At 55.2% G+C, this 15,818-nt stretch overlaps 1 protein-coding gene across 1 annotated transcript in view; it reads right to left on the bottom strand.

Annotated features, from left to right (window-relative positions):
• The window catches only part of SLC2A9 (solute carrier family 2 member 9), a 148,442-nt gene that overhangs the window by 40,572 nt on the left and 92,052 nt on the right, over positions 1-15,818 (bottom strand). The window contains exons 11-13 of the mRNA XM_062213468.1: positions 12,867-12,977; positions 5,278-5,379; positions 4,527-4,602 (exon numbers count right to left, since the gene is read on the bottom strand). Of these exons, the coding sequence (XP_062069452.1) occupies positions 4,527-4,602; positions 5,278-5,379; positions 12,867-12,977 (289 nt within the window). The remainder of the gene's footprint in view (positions 1-4,526; positions 4,603-5,277; positions 5,380-12,866; positions 12,978-15,818) is intronic.

The raw sequence follows: 15,818 nt of genomic DNA, 5'->3' as shown, positions 1-15,818 counted from the left end.
AATGCCATGTGCCAAATAACATCCACCATGCAGTGACTACCCACGGCGGGCCTCCCACGCAGAGCTACGGCAACAAAGGTGCCTGACTCTCTTCCCAGCAGGCGATGTCACTCTCAATTTATTTACTATAAATTTATTTTTAATTTGTTTGAAAGACAGAGATGGAGAGAGAAAGAGAGGGAGGGTGGGAGGAAGAAAGTGATATTCTGAGATAGGGAGACAGAGATTGAGATAGAAATAGACAGACACACACACACATGCAGAAGTAATTTCTATCGCCTGGTTCACCCTAAATGTCTGCAACAACTGGAGCTGGGCCATGCTGAAGCCACAGGCTGGAACCCCCAGCTGGGTCTCCCCCATGGGTGGGGGGGACCAAGCACTGGAGCCATCCCCTGCTGCCTCCCAGGGTGCACATTAGCAGGGAGCTGGAGTCAGAAGCAGAGCTAGAATTTGAACTCAGGCACGCTTATCCAGGCCGCAGGTGCCTCCAGCGGTGGCTGAACGTTGTACCCCCCGGAGAGGTGAGCTGCTACAGGTCATTCACTTAGTTCATGGCAGAGAGAAGACCTGACACACGGTTTTCCTACTGCACCAGCTCCAAGGCCAGAGATCAGAGTCCACATTCAGATAATTAGAGCAGGAGACCCAGAGGGTGCCGGGGCAGGGGTTCAAGTACTCCATGCCCCTGAGGCCATCTTGGGCTTTGCAACCTTTTCTGACTTCCCTTGGGAGCTTCTCCCAGCAGAAAAACGGACTTATTATTCCTTTCCATGTCTTTCTTTCTTTTTTTTTTTTTTTGACAGGCAGAGTGGACAGTGAGAGAGAGAGAGAGAGACAGAAAGGTCCTCCTTTTCCATTGGTTCACCCTCAAAGTGGCCGCTGCGGCCGGCGCATCTCGCTGATCTGAAGCCAGGAGCCAGGTGCTTCTCCTGGTCTCCCATGTGGGTGCAGGGCCCAAGCACTTGGGCCATCCTCCACTGCCTTCCTGGGCCATAGCAGAGAGCTGGCCTGGAAGAGGGGCAACCGGGACAGAATCCGGCACCCTGACCAGGACTAGAACCCGGTGTGCCGGCGCCGCAAGGCGGAGGATTAGCCTGTTAAGCCACGGCGCCGGCCTTCCATGTCTTTCTCGAACTTACACAAGAGCAGCTGCACCATGCTCCCGATCTCTTCTAATGCTGATCACCTGCCAAAGGCCCTGCCTCCGAATACCACAGTCAGCTTCCTTCTTCTCAATATTGCACCATGGTGACGAAATGCGTCACAGGAGGCCCCAGGAGTCACACCGAAGCCACATCCAACCATAGCATGAGATCAAGCATGCACCAGCAGCCACTGCAAGCCAGGAGGGGGACATGGGACGGATTATCCACCACAGCAGTGTGGCTCTGCTGGCACCATGACCTTGCACTTGGAATGTGAGAGAAGAACTTCGACAGTTTGAAGGCACTGCAGGGGGAGTCTCAGACAGAGGGATGTGACACTCAGGCTTTTAGCAGGAAGCAATGTTATTTATGGGGGCATGAGATCCAGCGGATTCATATCCAAAAGACAGCCAGAAACAAAATGGGGCATCGCCCTATAGACAATCTTAGTTTCTTTGTCTCCCTTATATGGTTACATACATTCCACTTGGGTATTTTATGGCTACAGGGTTGCTAAAGGGCGGCACGTGCATATGGAGTTGCTGATTAGGCTATGTTGCTCTTTGCTCTGGAAGGCCCCTACCTCAGCACCTGCTCGTGTGACTGAGACAGCGGCCACAGGAATGCACCGGGACAGAGAGCCCTGCTGTCACCAGCTCAGCTGTCGCCTGCAAGAATGAGGTGACGCCTTCCTTCCCTGAACCTCTAGGGCTGCCCAAGTCACAGTTAGGAGGAAGGGAGCTTTTTTTTTTTTTTTTTAATTTTTGACAGGCAGAGTGGACAGTGAGAGAGAGAGACAGAGAGAAAGGTCTTCCTTTTGCCGTTGGTTCACCCTCCAATGGCCGCCGCGGTAGCGCGCTGCGGCCAGCGCACCACGCTGATCCGATGGCAGGAGCCAGGTGCTTCTCCTGGTCTCCCATGGGGTGCAGGGCCCAAGCACTTGGGCCATCCTCCACTGCACTCCCTGGCCACAGCAGAGAGCTGGCCTGGAAGAAGGGCAACCGGGACAGAATCGGTGCCCCGACCGGGACTAGAACCCGGTGTGCCGGCGCCACAAGGCGGAGGATTAGCCTATTGAGCCGCGGCGCCGGCCAGGAAGGGAGCTGCTGATGGAGACCCCAGGAAAGGCCCGGGAGTTGGGTTGCTGTCATTTTTTAAGAGAGAGAGGGAGAGCACACATTCCTATTCCCAGGTTTCCCCCCAAATGCCCACAAGAGTTGGCACTGGTCTGTGCAGAAGCCCGGAGCCAGGAACCCCACCCAGGTCTCCCACATGGGTGGCAGGAACCCAACTACTTGAGCCATCACTGTTGCCCCCAGGGTCGGCGTTGGCAGGAACCTGAGTTCGGAGGTGGAGCTAGTGATCTGTGGGTATCTTAACTGGTCTCTTAACTGCTAGGCTCAATGCCCACGCCCCACCCCACCCACCTCTGCCCCTAACCAGGTTAGGAAACTTTCTCCATTGCTGTTGAAAATCCAGTCTTGTGCACGGGATCCTTCAGGGGCCCCAAGTCTTCCTCAGAACAGTGTCTGCTTGGGGCGGCTTCTGAAAGACAAGCTTTTCTGGGGAGAAACTGGCAGAAAACCCGGCAGGAACACTGCCAAGTCTTCGCATTCAGGTTTCAGGCTAGGGGCTCCCTAATGAGCCCTGCCTTCGGCTGTGGGGAAGGGACAAGGAGAGACAGGGAGCCTCAGGAAAACTGGGGGGAGACTGGGAGGAAAAGACGAGATGGGGTTCAAGTCCCGGGGGCCACAATGCCCCCTCTGGGCAAGGAGGACATTTTCTGCGGATGTCGTGAGGATTAGGGACAACGTGGCTGAGTACTTGGTGCCGAATGGGTACTCAGCTTAAGGGAGATAATTGATCAAGAAGTTCCACTCTGCCTCATGCAGCGGAATGGACGGGCACCCCCCGCCCCGGCTTTGGCCAGCAGCCTGTCCACCCATCTCTGCTGGGTCAGAAGGGCCAGGCGGTGGAAAACTCTCATTCCCAAGACCCCGCTCTCTCCACACTCCTTCCCCCTTCCTGCCCATCAGAGGTGACTGATGGTGAGACCCGGGGGCTGGCACAGCCCCTGCCCAGAAGGAGATGAGCTCCAAGCCCCCAGCTACCAGGGTCACCAGCCATGGTTGGGTACCTGGGGGAAGTGAATTTCCTCTGACATTTGGAGGTGTATTTGTTAGGCAGCCAGAAGGTCACTGACTGATACATGACTGCTAAAGCATGACTTTTCCTAGCCAGTAGTTTTGGAACTGTTAAAGTTGGAAGATTCAGTTAAAAGTTAGGAGGCCATTTATTTTTTAATTAAAAAAAATTCAATGGCGAGAGAAGGAGGGAGGGAGAGAGGAGAGGGGACCCAGCAGCCCCCTGCCTGCTTTTGTAAATGAAGATTTACTGAAACACAGCCACACCACCCAGTCGCTCACTCCAGTCCCCAGCTGCGTTCCCAGCACCACACAGAGGCGGCGAGCTGCGACCCACACTGCACGTGCTGTAGGTGGGGGTGTTTGCTGCCTGTCCCTTACAGAAAAGGCACACGGCTACGCAGGGAACAGACCAGCCAGCGAAAAGAAGTGAACAGGATGATGAGGGGAGCGTGTGTGCGTGTGTGCACGTGTGCACCTGCTTTAGATCAAGGCCTCTCTGACGCTCTCTGAAGCTCACCAGCATATTGCTGTATTCTGGAATGTCCCTGTTGCCATGCTAACTGGTCCCCAGGGTAGCACAGGGCCACACTGGGTGACATCACAAAGGCACTGATGTGACTGCTTCCCCCAGAGCTAGTGATGCAGGCACCTCGTGGGACCAAGCACATTGACTCCCAGAATCCACAGCCAGCGCAGCAGGTGCCCTTGGCTCCTCTTCCTGCTAACACACAGCCTTGCTGCTGGCACCTTTGTCCCCCCGCCCCCTGCTGTTCTGCCCATCTTCCCGGCAGGATGCGCCCGATGCCATCCCTGACCATCCCACGGCCCAACCTGCATCGCACCGTACCACTCTGAGGTCACGGGGGACCCTCGCTTTCCAGCCCCGCAAACGTGCTGGAAGCTGGAATCTGCTGGCCCATGAACATCAGACAGGCTTGCTCCGCTTGTTCTGATAGAAGCTTCCTGTGGGTTTCATCACCGCAGACACCCAAACCGGAATCAGCCACGATCATCCCCCCATGGAGAGAGCACCGGGCCACGTCAGAGCCTGCCCTGAACCCGGCTCCTCAGGCCCAGCTCGGCCCCTGCTGGACGCAGACACGGGGCCTGGGAAGGGAAGGGCCTTCGAGCTATGCCACCCTCGCCAGTCTGCAGACTGAGTCCCAAGAAGAGGACAGGACTTTCCCAATGACTGCACCCTGGTGGTGCAGGGAGGAAGACGGCACCTTACCTGGCCCACTGCAGAAGGAAGCGATGATGGCCAGGACACACACAGTGCTCAGGTAAGGGACCCAGGGGGCGCGGTCCTGTGAGAGAACAGCACAGCGTGGGCAGGTGAGGAGGGAGCAGGCGTCCTGAGGGCCTGGTTCCCCGCCCAGCGCCTCGTCTGCCCATCTGTGTGACCTTGCACAGGCCACTTCCTGTCTCCGGTTCAGGGTTGGTTTCCCCAGAATGTAGGGGAATAGTAACCTCTCTAAGAGCCTGGCCATTGCACCTGCTCACTTCACGCATGGGAGATGCAGGGGTCACAGCTGAGCAGGGCTCAGTGTGGCCCTGGCAGGGGGAAGGGGTCCCCATGGGGAAGCAGAACCCACACCGACAGACAGTTTGGTCTGAAGCAGGTGTGATGAGCTCTTACAGGCCCTGTGCATGTTCTCATTGTGTAAAGCATAATGCATTCGGTCCCCTGCCACTCCACAAGGCGTGACAGGGGCTGACCCACTGCATGAGGTGTGTCCGCAGGGGGAGACGGTCCCCTGCCTGCAGCGGGCTGGCTCAGCACTGGGTGTGTGAGGATCTTAGGGGTATCGCAGCAAACCCATCATCAAACCATCTCTCCTCTCAGCTCCAAGCTGAGACCCCTTTGGGAGAGCCGCACTGCAAACACCACCTGTGGATGGGACAAACCCCACGCACCAAAGGCCCCAGAGTGATGGAGCCAGAGCCAGTGTTCAACAGGGTGTGACAGGACTGGCCCTCACCTGCAGCGTCAGTGCGATGGTGAGGGTCCCAAAGAAGAGGGCCATGAGCCCGAAGCCACCGATGAGCAGGGGTCTCCGTCCCAGGCGCTCAATGACCAAGCCCTAGTCCAGGGGGTGAGAGAGAGGGTGAGAGAGAAAATACACTTGTTATTCTAGCAATGAGCAAAGAGGAACAGCAATGGGGGTCACGGTTCAAGAGGGGCTTTGTGGCCTTGACCCTGAGACAGCCCAGCCACTTTCTCCAAGGCCATGGTCAGAAAAGCAACCATCGTCGTGGGAAAGAGGGCCGGGGGAAGTGATCCTTCTCGGGCACCTGCTGTGTGCCATGCATCCACCTTTCCTCTCATCTTCCTTGGAAGGGTGGGCTCCTCCACTGGGGGCTTTGGAAGAAGGAGCCGGAAGCATGTGATCGCCACAGCCTTGTCCCCTCCTGCAAAGCCGGCGGCCATGAAGGCGATTCTGCTGCACCTCCATGTCCAGGCACCCCGGGCAGCTCGGGCGGGAGGGGATAGAGAAAGGTTCTGTGCTTTCTCTGGAGGGTCAGCTTCATGCTAGGATACATGTGAGACCTACTTGATGCAGCCCCTGAAGCAGTGTCTTCCAACTGCCACTGACCTCATCTGGCTGGCCCCTGTGTCCACCCTCAGTTGGGCAAGGGCCCTTCTATGAACTTCTCATAATGCTGAACACCCGGAACAATGGTGCTTGGGGCTGAGTGTCAGCATCTTTAACTTGGCAGGTGCATGAACTTGCCTTGGGTTCCACTTCCCAAAGCCCCAGGGCCTTTGTCTGTGACAAGAGAATCAGAATATGCTAGAAGATACCCCAGAGTGGGTGGCTGGTTAGCTCAGAGGCTGCACACAACACACACACACACACACCCCTGGAAATCTGACTCTGCCTGGTGCCCCCCCCGCCACTTTACAAAGATAGGACATTGAGGACCAGAGAGGTGAAGTAACTCAGCAGACATCACACAGCAAGCAAGGGAGAGGGAGCCAGGAACTGAACTCAGGGTGTCTGCAGCACAGTCCATGGATTTCTTCAACTGGGCAATCAGGAGAGACTTCTGGGAGGAGGCAACAGCAGGCAGAGGCACACAATGAGCACAGGGGGCACCCAGAGGTGCGGGGACCCAGCCCCAGCCCCAGCTCTGCTGTGCACGCTGTCTGGCACCCAGGACAGGTGACTCCGCTTCTCCAGGCCCCCGTCTCCCCACCTGGAAATGGGAATGATAACGCCGGCTTTGCAGGGTGCAGTGAGGTCTTCCTTGAGACATTAAAATCTCCAAGCTGGGCCGGCGCCGTGGCTCAACAGGCTAATCCTCCGCCTTGCGGCGCCGGCACACTGGGTTCTAGTCCCGGTCGGGGCACCGATCCTGTCCCGGTTGCCCCTCTTCCAGGCCAGCTCTCTGCTGTGGCCAGGGAGTGCAGTGGAGGATGGCCCAAGTGCTTGGGCTCTGCACCCCATGGGAGACCAGGAGAAGCACCTGGCTCCTGCCATCGGAACAGCGCGGTGCGCCGGCCGCAGCGCGCTACCGCAGCGGCCATTGGAGAGTGAACCAATGGCAAAAGGAAGACCTTTCTCTCTGTCTCTGTCTCACTGTCCACTCTGCCTGTCAAAAAAAAAAAATCTCCAAGCTGGACATGGGCAGGGCTACCACCTTGTAGGAGCTCACTGTTCACCTGGACGCCTGACTCCTGACTACCCTGCTCCCCCGCCCGCTCTCCTCACTTGAAGACCAGGGGCCTCCATCCTGGGTACCCCAGCAGCTGGCAGAATGCCTGGCAGACACGGGGCCAGCGTTTGCTGACGGAGTGAGGGTCCACCTTTGCAAGGCAGGTGCGAGGCTCACCCACGGCAGAGCAAAATGGCGAGGACAGAAGGGGCAAAGGGACACAGTGTCACACAGCGAGAAGCTGGGAAGGAAGTCCAGCCCAGGGCAAGGCAGGGAGGAAGCAAAAACCAGCAGCTGGTGGAGAGAGCGAGAGCAAGCGCACATGCGATGAGCTGGGTCCCACCAGGGGAGCTCGGATGGAGCAGCCAGGGCCAGGGCACCATGGACAGGGCAGCTGGAGTCCAGTGGCAAGGGGACCCCTGGAGAGGTGATGGGAGGTCAAGATCAGAGGCCTGTGTGACTACGGGATTTGTCCAAGGCCACACAGAGCTGGCTGTTCTGGGGGAACGGAAGTGGGCAGAGGGGAAGGGACACAAGGACATTTTTTTGGAGTGACCGAAATGCTATCTTGATTACAGCTGTGCTGGTCTACTACATAAATCTGTCACACGTTCGGAACTGTCCCATTAAGATGAGCACATTTCATTCAGAGAAAACCAGGTCTCAGTGAAAGTGGTTTCCAAGCTCCTATGCAGAACAAAAAAGCTTATCAATAAATATCATCCCACCAGACATCCCCTGTGGAAGGAGAGGCAGTGGGCCACCAGGTAGATGGCTGCTGCCTGGATGAGTGACCCTGCTCCCTGGATGAGTGACCCTGTGGCTCAGGCGTCCCCTGAGACCATCACAAGGAGAACCGTCAGTGCCCAGCTGGCATCAGTAACCGTCAGTGCCTGCTGTTCACCCTGAGCCAACATCTGCACTAATAATGTCACCGCCAGGTGAGGGGCCACGTTCACTCTGAGCCCCTGCTACAGGTGCCCCTGGAGTGGAGGGGGGGAGGGAGGGAGGCTGCAGCCTGGTCAGTTTCCCGACCCGAGCAAGCATTTCCATCCTCCTCTCTCTTTCCAGGCTGCTTCCTCAGGGTCTCCCTGGACTATGCTTAAGAGATCGTCTGTAGATCAGGCACTGCTTCCAGCTACACCGGCTTCCGGTTCCTGCTTCACCCACAGACCTCAGGGGAACGAAAACCAGCCAGATCCGCACTCACCCAAAGCACCTGGAATCCCGGCAACTCACGGTGTCAGATAATGGCCCTCAGCTGGTGTGTGGGGGGCACACTCGCCAGCACTGAAATTGTGGGTGGTGCACTTGGAGAAACTTAAAACAAATCAGCTCACAAGACCCTGCAGGCGGGTCCGTGACGAGGGACAGTTGGAGTCCAAATTAACTGTAGGCCGAATGGACAAAAATGCCTTTTCCTTCTCAACGTTACTATGCTCCGGAGTCATTTTAATCGACTGCCAACATCTCAGCACGAACTTAGAAGTCCTCTGTGACAGGCGATTGCCTTCCAGGCTTGGACAAAGCAATACAGAAGACGCATCTGGAAACTGCACATGGAAACGGGGCCAGGGCCAGGGACCTGGCTCCTTCCGGGACGAAGGCACAGCGCTGCATCCTCTGGGTGTCAGCGAGCATCCTGTTAGCTTCTGTCGCTGGGACAGCACCACAGTGCTGGGTGACAGATCGGGCACCTGTATCTGGAACACCTGGGGCCAGACGTGTTTTAGATTTGGCGTGTTTTCCAGCTTTTGCATATGAGATGTTCTGGGGATGGGACCTGAATCTAATCAGGAAATTCACTCCTGTTTCCCGTCCATCAGAAACACACAGCCTGAAGGGGGTTTTCTGCACCATCTTCAGCTCAAGTTGACCCTGCGTTTTGACTGACACATCAGGTATGGATGTCAGGTGTGGAATTCTCCGCTTGGGCTGCCCACAGAGTTTTCGAAGTTGGAGCTTTCCAGGTTTCGGATTTTCAGATCAGGGGTGCTCCTGTGTCTCAGAGTCCTGGTTCCGAAGACAAGCAGATCTCGGGCACGAATCAGAGGATCAGCAGGGCAGCTTCCTCCCAGAGCCTGCGCAGTGTGTTCCCTGCTTTGCTTAGCTTCCTTGACCCATGGCTCCTTCTTCATCCTTGAAGCCAGCAACTGCATCACCCCTGCTCCTGCTTCCACCATCACCTCCCCTCTCTGACTCTCCTGCCTTCCTCCTTCTCTTACGAAGACCCTGGGGAGACACCGAGCCCACCCAGACCTGCTGGTCTCAAGCTCCTTGGCACACCCACACCTGCAAAGTCCCTTTCTGCCACACAACCTGACACAACCACAGCTCCTGGAAGTCAGCATGTGGACGTCTCAGCGATGTCCAGTGTTTTGCATACCACAGGTGAGCACGGTTAAGTCCATTTCACAGATGAGCAAATAAACCCAGAGATGCTGATTTGGCTGGTATCACTCTGGTGGTACACTCTGGCTGTGAGGATTTGAATTCCAAGTTGCCCAGATGTAAAGTGAACCAGCATATGATTCCGGCCCCATGGCCCAATGGATGTCTCTTCTGCTGACCTAACTCCTGCTGGCCCTGTAGGTCTTGGCTTCCTGGTCCCCTCTTCCAGGAAGCCCTCTGAGAGCCCTGTACAGGAGAGCTCATCTCAGTACAACACATGCTAACTGTGTCTGGGTCTGGTTTCCTCTGGAGGTCATCACGTCACAGTGGCCTTTAGCGCTACACAGATCTCCTTGGGTGTCTGCGAATGGATGAGCCAGGAGCAAGCAGCTGCCCCAAGGAGCATCACCCTCCCCCCACCACAGGGCATCATGGGGCTCTAGAACACAGCCAGAGGTCAGCCATGGTCACAGTCAGCCTCCTCCATCGGACTGTGCTCCTGCAGGCAGACATCACGCAACAGCCTTCTGTGAGCCCAGCGCAGGCTCAACAGGCGGCGTCAGGAGCAGCTGGCGAGAGCTCACCGGAGAGCACCACACTGCCCGACCATGGGCCACGTGACCCAGCTCCGCTGTGGCCCACGCCGGAGGGCGGCAGCAGGAGCACTCAGCAGAGGCCATGTCCCCAGGTCCCGGGCTTGGCGAGGTCCCCTCCTCCTCTTCCAGGAAGCCACCATCATTTACCCTCTTCTCTGGAACCAGCACTTCCCAGGTAACCTTCACCAAGTACTGCTGGCTTTGAACGACGCTGATGTGCCAGCCAGAGAGTGGAGGTCGCAAGCAGTGGTTTCTGGAGCCAGGGAGACCGAGGCGGGGGCTGCACATCCCCGGCTGGCCTTGCTCCTCGCTCAGACAGGGCAGCTACTGCATTTCAGGAGTGAGGTGGGTGTGCTCTTCAGGGTCCTGGGGTAGGGGGGCTGCCCACCTCCCAGCTCAGTCCCAGCCGGCTGTGTGGCCCCACAGGAGTCACTTGGTCCGGTCTTGGATGCTCAGCAAGCGTCCCATGGGACCCTGCTCTCTGCCTGGGGGCTCAGTGCAGCCTGGTTTACCAGGGCAGCTTGGGGGAGCTGCCCGAGCCAGACAAGAGGAGGTGACACCCCTGAGTGCACATCCTTGCCAAGGCTCTGCCTGAACCTCTCAGCGTCCACTCATCTGCTGAATCTCAGCCCGGCCCTATGGGGTAGGACGGTGTCCTCACAGGAATGGGGGGACCGCGATCAGCGCTGTGGCACAGTGAGTTAAGCCACTGCCTGCGACCCCAGCATCCGATGTGGGTGCTGGTTCGAGTCCCGGCTGCTCCACTTCCAAACCAGCTCCCTGCCAATGTACCTGAGAAAGCAGCAGAAGATGGCCCAAGTGCTTGGGTCCCTGTCATCCATGTGGGAGACCCAGATGGAGTTCTGGGCCCCTGGCTTCAGCCTGGCCCAGCCCTGGCTGTTGCAGTCATTTGGGGAAACCAAGTCACAGAGCTATTGAATGACTCACTTGGTGTCATGTGGCTCAAAAAGACCAGAGCTAGGATCAGGGTCCAGGCCTACAGCTCTGTCACCCAGGTTCTGAGCAGAGAGACTCCCAAGCCCCACGCCCCAGACAGGGGCTAAGAAAACCCCCAGGCCCCTAATTTTTGGTCACTGACAGTTTTCAGTACCAGTGTTCATGAGTGGGTGATGAGCTACACCCATTTCATACATGCGAGCGACCTCTGAAATGTTCATGGAACACGTGCAGAAGACATTGCATGAATTTCCAAGGTTTTTGTGCACGGAAATAAACTCATCATTGAATTCTAATTTTTCCCACAAACTTTATGAGGTATGCTTCAGTCAAAATTTTTTCAGGGGCAGGTGCTGGAGCAGTGCTTACAACACTGGCTGGGTGCTCACATCCCATTTGGAGCGCTTGGATCCCAGTCCCGGCTCTGCTCTCCTCCAAATCCCAGCTCCCGGTGCACCCCAGAAGGCAGCAGGTGATGGCACAAGGACTTGGGTCCCTGCCACCCCTGTGGGAGAAGCAGACTGAGTTTTGACTTCCTGGCATTTGGGAGAATATACCAGAGTATGGGAGTGCTCTGTCTGTCACTGTTTCTCTATTTCTGCTTATCATTCAGACAGCAAATGATAAAATGGGGAAAACATTCTGACATAAGATTGTTTGATACACATAGGTAGGACCACATCTACCCCGGAACACAGACAAGAGCGGGGTGTGCCAAATTCTCCGGGGGAGGGTGGCTGCGGGCCATTTCTCCTTTGTTCCTCTCTATTTTCCTGTATTTTACAAATTTACCCTAATGAGCAGGTGATTTTTTTTTTCTAGCAAGAGTCTTTAACAGAAAACGAATCCCTGCACTTCCCCTCATCATTTTCATCCCAGACTGCCTGTGGCTTTTCCACCGATCAAAGGAAAAAATAATAAGAGCTGGGAGCAGTTTCTAACTTGAGACGAGGACTTTGTGAAACTCCCAGACTGTGAAACATTGAACTTGTCTCCTCTAGCAAAGAGGCCATGAAGTGAAAAGGAAGGAGCCCAGAGGCCACCCCTCTGCTTTGTGCCTCATTTTTAAAAAGCATCCTGTTGGAATGACCCATTAAGGTACAGGAGCAAAATCAAGTATTCTGTCGAGCGTGCCCTAGGAAGCCTCTGGGCTGTGCACCAGCATCAATCCCATCTGTCTGGGTGTGTGGCTGAGGGAGCTGCTCCATCCAAATCAGATCCAGCACTCTCTGATGGGAGGCACTCCCCCCACCTCCGTGCCTTTGGACAAGAACCACGCTGTGCCACGTGAGCGCAGACCACACACCTGCAAGGCAGGACAGCCACAGCCCTTGCAGAAAGAGGGAAAGCGAAGCTCAGAGAAGCAGAATGCACTGCTGAGCCTTGCACAGCCCAGCTCAAGTCCAGTCCGGTCTCACTCCGAAACCTGGAGTGGTGAAGGCGTGGTCTTCCAGCTCACACACCTAATCAATTTTATCCTCTGTGCCTGTTTACATCACTAGGATACCAGTGACTGCCTCGGGAATCTCCCAGCTTCTCCCCCGCCCCCAGATGTTTCTTTTGCACATTGGAGGTTGAGCAGGAGTGATGAGCTCTACATGTCTCTATCAAAGTCGCTCCGCTCTCTGACCGACTGGAAGGCCCCTTCTCCTCTTCTTTGCCTTGCAAAGACATGCGTGCGTGGGGTGCAGAGATGACAGCTCACGGTTCTGAGAGATTGGGGAGTCACAGGGACTCTGCTCTGAGGTCCTGGGGACCACGTGGCCCTTTCCCCTGGGGAATCCCAGCCCGCCTCTGTGGTGGGTGCGGCGCAAGGGAAGGAGCCCAGCAAAGCATGGAAAGGCACCTTCTCCAGAGGGGCAGGTGCCAGACCCCTCTGCGGGACAAGGAGCGTGTTCCCGCGAGGTGCTGGGGCTCCCCACGGTGCTGACCCACAGCTTCCCAGGAGTCGCCCTCAGCGGACTTACAGAGAAGATGGCAGCCAGGGTCTCAACGCCGCCCGTGCTCAGGGTGACGTACGGGATCTTCTCTGCAGGGATCCCAGCTGCCCCAAAGATGCTGTTCGTGTAGAACCAGATCTGCAGCAGAGGAAGCAGGGATAAGGGGGAGGGCATGGATCTGACTTCTCCTCCAGGTCTCGTGGCTCAGGGCTCTTGGTGGCCAGAGCACGAGCCCTGGCATCACCCTTGTTTGCCTTTGGGACCAGGGGTGGCCCCTCCTGCAGGTGGCAGCTCTGGGACAGTGGCTGGTAGCGCTTCAATCCCTGGAGTTATCCCCACTTGTCCCACTGAGCCAAAGGAAGGTTCCGAGTCCCACAGCTCAAACCCTACAGCAGCCAGTGCCAATACCCAGCATAATCTGTGTTTGTCCTGTGGGAACTGGGCAAGATTCCCACCGTCCTGCAGTGCTGGGACTATGACCCTCAGTACTAAATTCCCCAGAGTCACCCATATTTACCCCCATGAGACCTGAATTCCACAGGTCTAGTTCCATGAACACCAATGCATAATGACTGGAATAAAACACTCAGTGGGGCTTGGGTGAGGTCCCCGTCACCTCCCCCAGTGCTGGGACTGCAGCTGTTGGTGCTACAAGTCCTGGTGTCACCTATGCTTGTGCATAAAAAACCTGGAGAGGGTCCCATCCATAGCCCACAGTTCCAAGGCCATGGCGATCAGTGTCACAAGCCCTGGCATCACCAGTGCTTGCCCAACAGCACTTGGGCATGGTCCCTTCTGTGTACTGCAGCACCTAGACCGTGGCCACTGCCACTGCAAACTCCACAGTGGTTGGCACTTAACTCCGGGGCTGGAGGACATGCACCTTTGAACCCTGTGTCCACCGAAAAGTCACACTCCATAAACTGCTACCATGCATATCATTGCAGTACCACAAACACCGCTGCCGACGACAGCTGAAGAAATCCCAGGGAGGCTAAACTTGTGCTTTCATCTGGAACCAAAGCCAAAGCAGCTACCCAACTGACAACCCACATCCATGTAAATGGAAAGTCTTTTCTAAAGAAAGCTATTCCATAAAGAAGCAGTGATTACGCCAGTTGTTCAGACACTAACATAGAGACACAAGAAACACAAAGAGGCAGGTACACCTGACACTCCCAGAAGAAAACAACGGTGCTCCAGAAACAGAGCCAAGTTGAAGGGGATCTGTGATCTGCCTGCAGAAGAGCCCCGGAGGAACCTCAGTGAGACATCAGATAATACAAATGGGCAATTCAAAGAAATGGGGAAAACAATGCAAGACAGGAATGTAAGTCAACGGAGAGATTGGAATGTATAAAAAAGCAACCAGAAATCCTGGAGATGAGAACTGCAATCGCTGAAATAAAAACTACAGTCAAGAGCTTCAACAACAGAACAGACCCAGCCGAAATGCCCAGACAAAAATAAAATTAAAAATAATGAAGACAGCTGTGAGACATATGGGACACCATGAGTGAACAGATATTTACATTACTGGAATATCTGAAGGAGAAGAGAAGGAAGAAGGCTTTGAAAACCTGGGCTATGTAATGATAGCCAGAAACTTCCCAGGTCACGAGAGACACGGAACATCTGGGTCTAGGAAGCCCAAGGGACCATTACCAGATTAGTCCAAAAAGACCACCTCCCCCCTCCAGTCAAACTATCAGAAGCCAGACAGAGAGGCTACTACAGAAAGGGGGACAAACGCATCCAGATACACAGAGCAGAAAACCAACAGGCTAGTACACACCCACGATGATGTTGCAGGTCTTGAAAGAAAAAAACTGACAACCAAGAATGCCCAGAAAAGCTATCCTTGAGAAGAGAGCACGAAATAAAATTTTGGGCCCGGCACGCAGGCGTGTAACGTTAAGCCTCCACCTGCAATGCCAGTATCCCATATGGGTGCCAGTTCCAGTCCCAACTGCTCCAATTCTGATCCAGCTCCCTGCTAATGCACCTGGGAAAGCAGTGGAAGATGGCCCAAGTGCTTGGGCCTCCGCACCCACATGGGAGACCTGGAAGAAGCTCCTGGCTCCTGGCTTCGGATAGGCCCAGTTCTGGCTGTGGCAGCCACTTGGGGAGTGAACCAGCAGATGGAAGATCTCTCTCTCTCTCTCTCTCTCTCTATTTCTGCCTCTCAAATAAATAAATCTTTGAAAAAAAAAGAATAAAGTCTTTTTCCAGACAAGCGAAATCTGAGGGAATTCACCACCACCAGACTGGCACTATGAGAATGATTAAGGAAGTCCTACATTGGAAATAAAAGCATGACAGGGTCCAATGCTGCAGTGTAGGGGGTAAAGCCTGCAGCGCCAGTGTCCCATATGGGCACCGGTTCGAGTCCCAGCTGTTCCACTTCCAATCTAGCTCTCTGCTGTGGCCTGGGAAAGCAGTACAAGATGGCCCAAGTCCTTGGGCCCCTGCACCCGTATGGGAGACCTGGAAGAAGCTCCTGTCTTCTGGTTTCAGATTGGCCCAGCTCCATCCATTGTAGCCATCTGGGGAGTGAAGATCTCTCTCTCTCTCTCTCTCTCTCTCTCTCTCTCTCTCTCTGCCCCTAACTCTGCCTTTCGAATAATAAACAAACCTTTTTAAAAAAGAATGAAGTTATAAAAAATCACAACAGCCATCATGAATATACACAAGAACACATCATTCACTGCCACAGAGAAAGAGAATCAAGACTTAAGGTGACAGAAGGTTGCCAAAGCACAAAGATGAAGGAGAAACAGAAAGAAACAAAGAAGATATAAAAAGTCAGTAACTGGCAACATGGCAGAAGTGGGCTGGGCCACCCCTGTGCCCTGAGGAGGCCTGGACATCACACCCCTCCAGCCGGTCTCATTCTTGCTCCACACAGCAAGTTCTCCATGGAGCTTTGTGTGCCTGCTTCCTGCATGCTACCTGCTTGCTGTCTGCACAAACGGAGGA

The sequence above is a fragment of the Lepus europaeus genome, chromosome 16 (assembly GCF_033115175.1).
Source record: "Lepus europaeus isolate LE1 chromosome 16, mLepTim1.pri, whole genome shotgun sequence".
NCBI lineage: Eukaryota > Metazoa > Chordata > Mammalia > Lagomorpha > Leporidae > Lepus > Lepus europaeus.
The sequence above is the reverse complement of the archived record's forward strand: the minus strand, read 5'-3'. Positions and strand labels throughout refer to the sequence as shown.